This window comes from Moschus berezovskii, chromosome 20, assembly GCF_049115385.1.
Source record: "Moschus berezovskii isolate FMDL1 chromosome 20, NW_MosBer_1.0, whole genome shotgun sequence".
Classification (NCBI taxonomy): Eukaryota; Metazoa; Chordata; class Mammalia; order Artiodactyla; family Moschidae; genus Moschus; species Moschus berezovskii.
In genome coordinates this window covers 69,143,918-69,156,045 of record NC_142479.1, presented here as the reverse complement: position 1 = coordinate 69,156,045, position 12,128 = coordinate 69,143,918, and the positions used below count along the sequence as shown (strand labels likewise).

General features: G+C 54.0%; 1 protein-coding gene across 1 annotated transcript in view; it reads left to right on the top strand.

The window, feature by feature from the left end:
• The first annotated feature begins 5,614 nt into the window (after positions 1-5,614).
• Positions 5,615-12,128, top strand: part of COG1 (component of oligomeric golgi complex 1) — a 12,084-nt gene continuing 5,570 nt past the window's right edge. Inside the window, exons 1-6 of the mRNA XM_055408694.2 lie at positions 5,615-5,951; positions 7,687-7,931; positions 8,081-8,262; positions 8,398-8,568; positions 10,725-10,881; positions 11,556-11,766. Of these exons, the coding sequence (XP_055264669.2) occupies positions 5,643-5,951; positions 7,687-7,931; positions 8,081-8,262; positions 8,398-8,568; positions 10,725-10,881; positions 11,556-11,766 (1,275 nt within the window). The 5' untranslated portion in view covers positions 5,615-5,642. The remainder of the gene's footprint in view (positions 5,952-7,686; positions 7,932-8,080; positions 8,263-8,397; positions 8,569-10,724; positions 10,882-11,555; positions 11,767-12,128) is intronic.

Sequence of the window (12,128 nt, the reverse complement as noted above, 5' to 3'; positions counted from 1 at the left end):
TTCTTTCCTATCTGTTCATTTGTTGTCAGATTCCTCTCCTTTTTTTTCCTTCTACCTTCTTGCTTTCTCCTTTTCCATTTCTCCTAGCTTTGTTGTTATCGTTTAGTCACAAAGTCACATCCAACTCTTTTGCTGTCCCATGGACTGCAGCCCGCCAGGTTTCTCTGTCCATGGGCTGCTCCAGGCAAGAACACTGGAGTGGGTTGCCATTTCCTCCTCTAGGGGATCTTCTCTACCCAGGGATGGAACCCACATCTCCTGCATTGGCAGGTGGATTCTTTCCCACTGAGCCACCTGGGAAGCCCTTCTCCTGGCTTGCTGCTGCTACTGCTGCTGCTAAGTCACTTCAGTCGTGTCTGACTCTGTGTGACCCCATAGACGGAAGCCCACCGGGCTCCCCTCCCTGGGATTCTCCAGGCAAGAACACTGGAGTGGGTCTCCTAGCTTACCCCGAGTTTAATGTCTTCTTTTAATTTTCCTTGGTTACTTTGTCTCTTCCATCTGTCATCTCTTCTCTGCTGTGCTCAGCCTCCATTCTATCCTAAATCTATAAGAGAACAGCCCTTCCTCCAGCATCATCCGTGGACAGACAGACCTAAGATTCAGCAGGCTCCCCTTTAAGATTGAACACGGACATGACAAAAAGGCAGCCACGTTCCATAAAAGAAGAGGTGTTGGGACTTCCCTGCTGGTCCAGTGATTAAGACTTCACCTTGCATTCTAAGGGGTGTGGTTTTGATCCCTGGTCAGGGAGCTAAGATCAGGCATGCCTGGCAGCCAATAAAACAAAACATAAAAGAGAGACAGGGACTTTCCTGGTGGTCCACTGGTTAGGAGTGCACCGTGCAATGCAGGGGACTCGAGTCTGGTCCCCGGTCGGGGGACTAGGATCCCATATACCACTGGGCAACTAAGCCCAGACACCACAACTGGTGAGCCCACGTGCCACAGCTAAGACCTGAGCGGCCTAAAGAAATAAACACTGTTTAAAAACAGAAACAACACTATGCAAATTCAATAACGACTTTGGTCCACATCAAAATAACCTTTAAAAAAAGGAGAGGTACTGAAATAAAGCATTGAGGTGGGTGTGACGCAGTCAGAGACGTTTTACCGCTTTCGTATCTCAGCTACTAGGCGACCGATGACAGAAGACCCTCCTGCCTTTTCCAGAGCGGCCTTCGGGCAGACGCTTCGTGACTATGCGACATATAGGTAGGATACTATTCACTCATTTTGCAAATATTTATTGAATCCTTTCATCGGGGAGCCAAGGTCCAGACACAAGACCACACAATGCACAAATGAAGGAGAACGTGTGGGATCTGCAAAAATCTGTTTTTAAAAATCCTTCTATTTGAGGCAAGATGCTGGCTTGCTATATTTCTATTTAAAAGGGAGGAGAAACGTGCCCCCTCAATGTTCTGAGTGAGATAAGAGTGCTGATGGGCCCAGAGAAAGGGAAAATGTCAGAACATGTTCCCAGTTTTCAAAGACAGCCCTCCAGCATGCAGACAACTGGCCTCCCGGGCACGGCCGCCCTGGGGTCACCGGCTCTGGCATCACTGGACGCCATTCCAGCCCGGGGCCTGCAACTGCCTGAACCTGCAGATCCTCACTGCTGGGCAAAGGGCAGGAGGCGGTGCCAGTGCCGTCTGAATTTTGCTTCGGAATTCTCTGGTTCTTCTGACTTTTGATGTTCTGAAATTTTCTTTGAAGCTAGAAATGTGACAAAGATCAAGGATTGCAGAGTCAGACTAACCGAGATCTGAAGACTGACTCAGCCTCTGACTGCCTGTGTCATCTCAGATAGGTGCCTCGCTCCTGATGAAACCCTGTTTTACAATCAGACGAGTGGAAGACGAGCTACGCTGTAGAAGTATTGTGAGAATTAAATATAATACATGCAAAGTGCTGAAGTGGTGCTTGCAATGACAGCTATTATAATTGGCAGAATGCTAGGTTTGATTTCAGGAGCCCAGGGTGATCTAAATGTCATCTCTTGAACTTAAAACACTGGATGCTTAAAATTCTACCCCAAAAGATTTAAGGAGAAAGGAGGAAAATTTGTCATCAAGAGTTGCCACACTATGCCTGCCGGTGCAGGGGTCACGGGTTTGATCCCAGGTCCGGGAAGATTCCACACGCCACGGAGCAAATAAGCGTGTGCACCACAAGTATTGAGCCCATGCTCCACAGTAAGAGAAGCCGCCGCGATGAGCAGCCGCCGGCCAGGAAGAGCGGCCTCCAAGCGACCCAACCGAGGAAAGCCCATGTGCACGCACAGCAGCAAAGCCCCAAGGCCCAGTGCAACCAAAAACAAACAAATACATGTCTTAAGGTAACAACAACAAAAAGAGTTGCCACGAGATACACATACACACATGCAGTCATCTCTAAATAAAATTAACAGATGGCAAAATCCTGAGCAAAGTAAATCAGACAGAGAAAGTGAAATATCATAGGGTGTCCCTTATATGTGGACTCTAAAATGAACTGATACAAATAAATTTATTTAGAATACAGCAACAGACTCACAGACTTAGAGAATGAACTTATGGTTGGGGGAGGAGGCTGGGGGAAGGGATAGTTAGGGAATTGGGGATGGACATGTACACGCTGCTATATTTAAAATAGATGACCTGCTGTAGAGCACAGGGAACTCTGCTCAGTGTTGTGGGGCAGCCTGGACAGGAGGGGAGTTTGGGGGAAATGGATACGCGTATATGGATGGCTGAGTCACCCAGTTATGCACCTGAGGCTATCACAACACTGTTAATCGGCTCTATTCGAGTATGAAACAGTGTTGTTGTTTTTTTTTTTAAAGATGGCAATAAAATGAGGAGGTACCTTCTACTCGTGTGCTTCCTCGAAGAAAAAAAAAAGAAAGACTATTTCACATCTCAGCCCTGGCTCCCAGCCCAGTGCCTTGCCCAGCTGCTGGAGCTGAACTCCTTGCCCACATCCTGGTTTAGCTGGAGCCATGGAGCAGGAAGCGGAGGAAGAAGAAAGCCTCACTGCCACATCCATGCAGAAGGGCTGGGAAAGAGGCCGTGGAGAGGGAAGAGTCCAACACAGTTCCCACAGCCCCCGGAGTCCCCCAGCGACCAGGCAAGAAGCTGGTTTGTGACAGCCTCTGTTGGGCGCTCAGATCCGCAAGCAGAAGAGCAACAGTGGCATCTTCAGGGCAGCTGGGGGAACTCGGCTGGCAAGGGAGAGAGAAGGCGTGCAGAAAGCCCTGGCTTCAGAACACATTCTGCTGCGATGTTAGCCTGCCCTTTCTCTACCTGAAATGACAGCTGTGTGTGCCAGGGCAAGCCCCCCACCCCATGCGAACCCCGAGGCCCCCGCACCCAAGCTGATTGCTGACTTTCCTCCCTCTTGCTCTTCCAAAGATGCCAGCCAAACTCTCATTCGTGGAGCCAGAAACTCAGAGGGGATAGGTCAGTTGGAGTCTCTAGGGCAAGCAACTGAAAGTGTTTTGATTTTGAAATGAAATGCATCAGTAACATACTGGACTGCCGATAGAATCCCTGGGGAAGCTGGGGAACCCTGCTCAGCAAAGAGAGAGGAACCGAGGAAAGTGACCCTTCAGAACTAGTCAAAACACAAGATCCTGGGGAGCTCCCCCCGGCTGTCACTGGCAGCTGATGCTACAGCTGGGTTCAGGGTCTCTGCTGCCCCTGGAGAGTGGGTGTTTGTAGGGGGCACCTCTGCCAGCACCAAAATGAAGTCTCCCTGCTCCTTGACATCACTAGCTCTCCATCTAAAGTCCTAGGAGGGTTGTGTCCGATCAGCCGACCCCAGCTCAGCCGTGAGTGGGACAGAGAAACAGTGTCATACAGCGGTGATTCTCAAACACAGAAGAGAGATCCTGCGGGCGATGGGAAGCCAAACAGTGGCAAGTGTCCCCACCTAATGGGGTTGCAGTGACAGCAAAGAGCAGACCTGCCACCAGGAGGCGCTGTGAGTTTGTGGGAAGTTGCCAGAGACAGTAGAAAAGGAATTCAGAATCCTCGGTCGCAGTGCTTATTCTGTCTCTGATTAACTATGCGGCAGGAATAAATAAGCTTCTCTGGGGTTTTTGTCAGACATAGAATAATGATTCCTACCTCCTTTCCAGGGCTGACATGTACATGGGATCATGTTGTGGATGGACTTTTGCCGGTTACACCAAGTAAATCCATTCTGGGTTTCAAGCCTCTCTGGGTCCCAGGTTACCCACCTGTCAAATTCCCTAGGTTGCAGGGCTATGGTGAGCTAAACTAGAGTACTATTTCTATGCAGGTGCTAAGCGGTGTCCCGATTCTTTGCGACCCCATAGACTGTAGCCTGCCACGCTCCCCTGTCCATGAGATTCTCCAGGCAAGAGTACTGGAGTGGGTTGCCATTTCCTCCTCCAGGAAGAGTACTATAAATGAACGGTTCAATTGACAGACTGAATTTTTTTGATGCCTGGGATTTGTCTCAAAATCATGGGGACGGTGGGAGGGAGCGGATGTGGGCTCGGGGCACTCATGAGGCTGACTGTGGCCGAGTAACCATAAGATCCAGCTGGTGGACACACTATCATTCTCTCTGCTTCAATGAGCCTGTGAGATCTCCAATAATGATTTGTTTTTGTAAATGAAGGGTCTTGGAAACACTCAGAAGAAAGAGGCCATACTCTCCCAGTTTCATTATGAGTCAGTTAGGCATCCCCCCAGCCCCACCCCAGCCCTCCTCCCAGGCATCCTTTTCTCAGGCATTTGAGTCTTTTTCCTCACTGCCCAAGACCCTCCCCGCCGCATTGGTGCCAATGTAAGGTTCTATCAGGGGAAACATCTTTGATGGTACAACACTGGTTTGAAACTAAGCCCAAAGACCCGAAAGAAATAACCAACAATAGAAAACCAGAAGCAAACGAGAGTGCACATCCCTGTGCGCACACACCCCTGCGCTCCGGCCGCGTGCCGAGCGTCTGTGAGGTTACTTTCCAATGAACGAAAACGGACTCCCAGGCCCTTCTTCCTAACATCGCAATTGGTGGATGGCCAGAGGAAACAACGAACAACAAGGACGCCCCAGAAGACTGCAGGCCGAGAGCCAGGGATGGAGGGTCCAGCGGTCAGCTCTGTGCGTCCAGCCAGTTCCCAGCCCGACCCGGACACGGCGGCGCCGGGGGCCCGGAGGAGAAGAGGGCCGACCCAGGGGAAGGGGACGGGCCAAGAGTGCCATCGAGCCCTCGCAGGGGAGAAACCGAAATCCGGGGCCGCCGCGAGGGGCCTGGCGAGGGGACCCGAGCGTCCCGAGGAGGGGTTACAATCAGACCGCAGGCGCTTGATGACAATTAACCGCAGCGGGGAAACGCTGCACCGGCGCTAGGAGAGGCTCCGGACCCGAGTGAGGCTGCGCCCCAACACAGCTGCGGGCTCAGCGACCCAACAACCGCGCAGGCTCCCTTATAAAACAGTGCCGCCCAACCACTTAAAAAAATCCAGTTTAAAAACAGTGCAGCTCAGCACTGGCTCCGCCCCTCGGCCGCCCCGAACAAGCCCGGCCCCGCCCCGGCCCGCAGGGTGGAAGCGCTTCCGCCCTCAACCAAGATGGCGGCGCGGCGGCGCGGCCGGGCGGAAGTGCCCTGGCGGGGCGCTGACGCGTCCATGATGGCGGCCGCGGCCGCCTCCCCGGCTCTGAAGAGGCTGGACCTCCGCGACCCCGCGGCGCTCTTCGAGACCCACGGCGCGGAGGAGATCCGCGGGCTGGAGCGCCAGGTGCGCGCCGAGATCGAGCACAAGAAGGAGGAGCTGCGGCAGATGGTGGGCGAGCGGTACCGCGACCTGATCGAGGCGGCCGACACCATCGGCCAGATGCGCCGCTGCGCCGCGGGGCTGGTGGCCGCGGTGAGGGCCACCGACCAGTACTGCGCCCGCCTCCGCCGGGCCGCGCCCCGGCCGCCGCGGAACCCGCAGGTCAGCCCCGCGCCCCGGCCCGGCCCGGCCTGCCGCGGAGACGCCCCCGCTGCGCCCTGCCCCGGGCCCCGGGCCTCGCCTCCCGCGCCTCAGCCCTGGGGTCGCCGGGCTGCCTTTCCCGCCTCTCATGGAAACGCTAGGTGTTCAGCCCTGTCCTGACATCGTTTCGAGAACAGAGTTCTCCCCTGTGTCGACCACCTCCCCTCCCAGCTCGTTCCTCCCCGTCCCAGGAACAACCTCCAGGCTGCAAAGAGGCCTGCTACCCTTTGTTCCCTGGTGGCTCAGAGGTTAAAGCGTCTGCCTCCAATGCGGGAGACCCGGGTTCGATCCCTGGGTCGGGAAGATCCCCTGGAGAAGGAAACGGTAACCCACTCCAGTATTCTTGCCTGGAGAATCCCATGGACGGAGAAGCATGGTAGGCTACAGTCTATGGGGTCGCAAAGAGTCGGACACGACTAAGCGACGAACGGTACGGTACGGTACCCTTTGTAACAGGTCGTTGGAAGGTAGTTACCAGTCCCCAGGCTTTCATCTTTTAATAGAGCAACAGGTTCATTTTAAGGAACTAAGGTGATAAAGAATCTGCCTTCCAGTGCAGGAGACGCAGGTTCGATCCCTAATCCAGGAAGATCCCACGTGCCTCAGAGCCCTAAGCCCCCTGTAGCATGACTGTTGAGCCTGTGCTCTTGAGCCCACACACCCTAGAGCTGGGGCTCCACAACAGGAGAAGCCACCGCAATGGGAAGCCTGCACACAACTCCAGAGTAGCCCCGCACCTCCCCCAGCACCGTGAGAATCAGTGGATTCCAAGGTCCCTGGAAGAAAGCAGTGGAAGGACGGCAACCCTTGACCACCAGGCTAAGATACTAGGCCTTAGAACTGGGCAAACATAACAAAGGAAAAGGCTAGATTGGAGGGGATAGAGGATGCACACAGTGCAAGTGCAGTTTTCGGATTCATGTACGGATGAGATGAGGTAACCTGCAATAGAACCAGGAAAGTGATGGCAGAGACCTAGGTGTAAACATGTCAGCAGAACCATCAGAATGACTTGAATCTCCTGGGATGTGGTGGTCTATGCAGACGTGTTGAGGGAGGTCAAATGGCTGTAATTTTTGGTAGGAAGATGAACCTCCTGTTAAAAATACTGATTATAGAACGATGGTGAAAGTTCCAGGGGAAGTGTCTGGTTGCAGCAGAAAAGGCTCGATGGGGAGTGTGAGGACTACGTGGTGTGCTGTAATCTGCCTGGAGGTGACGTTTCAGGGAAGAGAATGGTGAAGGGAGATGACTGAGATGAATAGAGGCATGAGGCTGGACCCGAATTCAGGGGAAGGTCGGTGAAGAGGAACAGCCAGCAGCGAAGCCCACAAGGCAGTCAAAGCAGCAGGAGAAAGTGTAGGAGGGACAAACATCAAACCCAGCAAGGTCAAAAGCTCCCTGGAGGGGCGATGCGTGGGCTCTGGGCTGAGACATCCCAGGGGTCCCTGATACCCTGCCTGTGCAGTGACCAGATTTGGTTTGCCCCTCCATGGGACAGGGCGAAGGTACACCTGGTAGGAAAAACTTAACTCCAGTAATTCTGCTACACCAACCTCGATGCCCTGCTGAGCGGCACTAAATCCAAGTTCATGAAAGTTCCGTACCCCCGCATCCCCCGCACATCCCCCCTAGCCGGCCCCATGCTGACCGGGCTCTTGCTTGTCCTGACTCAGCTCTGTGCCTTTGCCCGCAGCCCCAGCAGCCGTCCCAGGAGAAGTTCTACAGCATGGCTGCCCAGATCAAGCTTCTCCTGGAAATCCCTGAGAAGATCTGGAGCTCCATGGAGGCCTCACGGTATCTGCACGCCACCCAGCTCTACCTGCTCTGCTGCTGCCTCCACAAGCTGCTGCAGCTGGAGTCTTCCAGTTCCCGACACAGCCCCGTGCTCTCCCGGTTCCCCATACTCATCCGCCAGGTGGCGGCCGCCAGCCACTTCCGGTAAGTGGTCTGCCAGCGGGACCTTCTCTGGTTATGGCCGTGCTGCACCGCTCTGATTTTACGGAGCGTGTCTTCTCTCTCCTCGTGTACTGGGGCTCTTCTCCGAAGATGTCAGAAGCTCCCTGTGACCTTTGCTATCATCTCTTTAGGTCAACCATCCTGCACGAGAGCAAGATGCTACTCAAATGCCAAGCCGTGTCCGACCAGGCTGTGGCCGAGGCCCTGTGTTCTGTCATGCTCTTGGAAGAGAGTTCTCCGCGCCAAGCCCTAACAGACTTCCTGTTGGCCAGAAAGGCAGCAATCCAGAAACTTCTCAACCAGCCGCACCATGGTGGGCGTGGCTTCTCTCCCAGATGTGGGCCTCCGACATGGGGATGGAACAGGATGAGCTGAGGGCGTCCAGAGCGTTCTCTGTTTCTAACTTTACCGAAGGAAACTGCTAAAAGAGGATGGTTTCTTCTCACAGGTGCCGGTATCAAGGCTCAGATTTGCTCGCTGGTGGAGTTGCTGGCCACCACCCTGAACCAAGCGCACGCTCTCTTCTACACTCTACCAGAGGGTCAGCTGCCGGACCCCTCATTGCCATGTGGCCTGCTCTTCTCTACGCTGGACAGCATCACTGGCCAGCATCCTAGCGGTGAGCTCTAGCCAGCCTCTTTTATTTTCTGGTTCATTCGTTTACCGGGCACCTGCCGTCTGCCAGCTGCTGTGCTGGGCCCTGGGGATACAGCAGTGGATTGGACAGATACGGACTCACGTTCGTGGAGGTCACCGTCTGGTGGTGGAGGCACAGGTTGAACTCAAGAATCCACAGTATCTGCTTCATGTCAGTCCTGGTCGTTGCTCTCCAGGCCGAGTTCAGCTTGACTTGGTAGCAGTGAATGGAGGGACCAAAGTCAGACAGGATATTTAGTTGCCCTGCAGCGTGTGGGACCTTAGTTCCCCAACCAGAGATTGAACCCACATCCCCTGCATCGCAAGGCAGATTCTTAACCACTGGGCTGCCAGGGAAGCCAGGAGAGGATATTTAAACTGAATCCTGAAGGTTGAGTAAGAGGCAAAGAAGAGAGTTCTGGGCAAAAAGGAAGCGCAGGTGCAAAGGTCCTGGGGCCAGGGGGATGTTCGTACGCAAGGAAGTGAAGGCAAGCGGGGGCAGTGGGTGGGGGGGGGAGGAGCGAGAGGAGGTGCACGGTCGGTTTCTCCCTCGTGGCCAGCGAGCTCAGCGCAGGCGAACAGAGCAGCGGAGAGCCTTCCAGGGCCTTCCGGACTCGGCCCTCCTGTTACACTGCCCCTGCACCCTGCGCCTTCATTTGGCGGCATTTGTCCATTGGAATTAGATGCACGTGGCTTTTATGTGGCAGTGGTTCCCCGTGGGGAGGAGTGGATGCTGAGAGCTCACTTAAGAGGCTGTCACCACGAGCCAGGTGACAGTTGACGGGGGCAGCAGAGACAGAGCTGGCTGGACAGCACGGACGTGTGTTCAGGAGATGGTTGTTGAGGGATTGGCTGTGGAGGGTGTGGACGGGAGGTGTCCGAGCTTACTGGAAAAGGAGACTTTTGTCTTGTTTTTGTTGGAGTTGACGCACAGTGTTGTGTTAGTTTAGTTTCCGGCGTACAGCACACTGACTCATGCATTCAAGTTCTGTTACAGTTTATTGTAAGCTGGTGAGTACAGCTCCCTGTGCTGTAGTAGGACTTTGCTTGTCTATTTATGTATGGCAGTTCATCTCTGCTCATCCCAAAGTCCTAATTTTAGCCCTCTCTTCCCCCTCGGTAGCCGTAAGTCCGTTTTCTCTAAGTTCATTTGATCGTGTTTTAAAGCTGCGCTCTAAGTGACGTCATGCGATATTTGTTGCTCTCTGACTTGCTTCACTTTGTATGAACTTTTCTAGGTCCGTCCATGTTGCTGCAAATGGCATTATTTCGTTTTTATGGCCGAGTACTATTCCACTGTGTATACAGACTGTACCTTTACCCATCCCTGTCAGTGGACATTCAGGGTGCTTCCATGTCTTGACTGCTGTAAATAGTAACGCGGTGAACATTGGGGTCCATACATCATTTCAGATTATGGTTTTCTCCAGATGTGTACCCAGGAGTGGGATTGCTGGATCTCATGGTAGCTCTATATTTAGTTGTTTAAGGAACCCTTTCTCCATGGTGGCCACACCCATTTACATTCCCACCAACAGAGTAGGAGGATTCGAAAAGGAGTTGATTTAAAAGGGCCAGTGATGAATTTACTTTTGAAAACCTTGCCTTGGAAACAGCTGAGACCTTGGAATGGGACTAGAGAGGACGGGTGACTGTGGGTCCAGAATAGAGCAGTGAGCGCTCCGGCTGGAGAGACACCCATGGTGCATCCGCATGGCTGTCGTTTGAGGCCTTGGAGGTGGATGACGTCATCAGTAGGAGGAGCGGGTGGCTGGGGACCGAGCCTCAGGAGAGTCCAGAATCGGAGATGAGAAAAAGGAAGCTGGGAAAGGGGCAGATGTGGTGGCAGGCAGCCGTGAGTCAGTTGGTCTCATCTGTCCTACTTTGTCTTCCAGCTCAGCGACTGCTTTTAAAATGCAAGGATGACACAGCCCTTTTTCCCTCCTCTCTCTCCTTTCCCTTCTTTGCCACACTTCCTCCCAGATGAGGGGCCCCTGGACATGCCCTGCTTTTCTCTCTCCCCCCGTTTCCGGGGTCCAGTCTGGCTGCCCCTAGAGAAAGACTCGGTGACTTTTGGAAATTCCTGCCAGGTTCTGTGTTAACTTCCCAGTGACCCTCCCTTGGCCCTCCTCTCCCCAGGAAAAGGCGCCAGTGTCCTGCAGGACGAGATGAAGCTGTGCAGCTGGTTCAAACACCTGCCCGCGTCCGTCGTCGAGTTCCAGCCGGCTCTCCGGACGCTGGCGCACCCCATCAGCCAGGACTACCTGAAAGACACGCTGCAGAAGTGGATCCACATGTGAGCAGCCCCCGGGGCTGCGGGAACTGCCAGCACCCCCGCCTCGAGAGGCCATGGGGAAGCGGGAGGGGCCGGGCCTTCGGGCGGACCTCAGGGTCAGGCCCGCCCCTCACTCAGCCACCTCTCACTGCCTTCATGGCCACTAGCCGCCTCTGGGAGAACCAAGAAGGAACGTGTGTTTCAACATACTATGTAGAGGATTTTAAACCCTCTAGAGTCCTGCGGAGAAGGCAATGGCAAGCCACTCCAGTACTCTTGCCTAGAAAATCCCATGGATGGAGGAGCCTGGTAGGCTGCAGTCCGTGGGGTCGCTATGGGTCGGACACGACTGTGCGACTTCACTTTCACTTTTGTTTACCTGCTTTCTATACAGTACTGTGTACATGTTAATCTCAAATTCTTTGAAACATGCTCTGGGACTGTAGACTTCCTTGGAGACAGGCCTGTCCAGGGAGTAAGGGTTGACCTGGTGAAGGGGCTGTAGGCTCCACCTCCCATCCAGCCAGAAATGCTATTTATATGTATAGATTTTTTTTTTATAAACATGCTGAGACATATAGACATTGAAATTTATACAGCAGGACTCCGTTCAGAGGTTTTAGAGTAGAATCCAGCTCTTTTTCTAAATAAAGGTGAGGAGACTACGAAGCCCCAGAGAAATGCTTCTGTTCCAGGTGTAATGAAGATGTCAGGAACGGGGTCAGCAGCCTGCTGATGTACGTGACGAGCACGAAGGGGCTGGCGGGGATCCGGGATGCCGTGTGGGGGTTACTCGCCAACGAGTCGATCCACCACAGCTGGGACGTGGTCTGCCGGCGGCTCCTGGACAAGCCGCTCTTGTTCTGGGAGGACCTGATGCAGCAGCTGTTCCTTGACCGGCTGCAGGTGAGGTGGGAAGTCCACAGGCCAGCTGCCCGCTGGCCAGTCCTGCCCGGTGCCACCTTTTGACTGTCTGGATAGATTCCCGCCACTTCCTATAAGTACATTCTTTCCCTGCCAACTTATTCCCCAGATGACTCTTCTGAATATTGAGTCGTAAAAATGAAGCGAGTCTGCTGCTGTGTAAGAGGCCAGGCCTCTGTCGGGCGGTTGGGGACACGTCTGCTTCCCGTCAGTGATGGCACTCTTCTCCGCCTCCGCCGGGCCGTCTCCCTGAGCGTCGGGGAGCACACAAGACACTGGGATGGTCTGCCACTTGGTGCTCTAGGTTGAGATTTCCTGGCAGCAAGTGGGATTCGAGCTCTTCT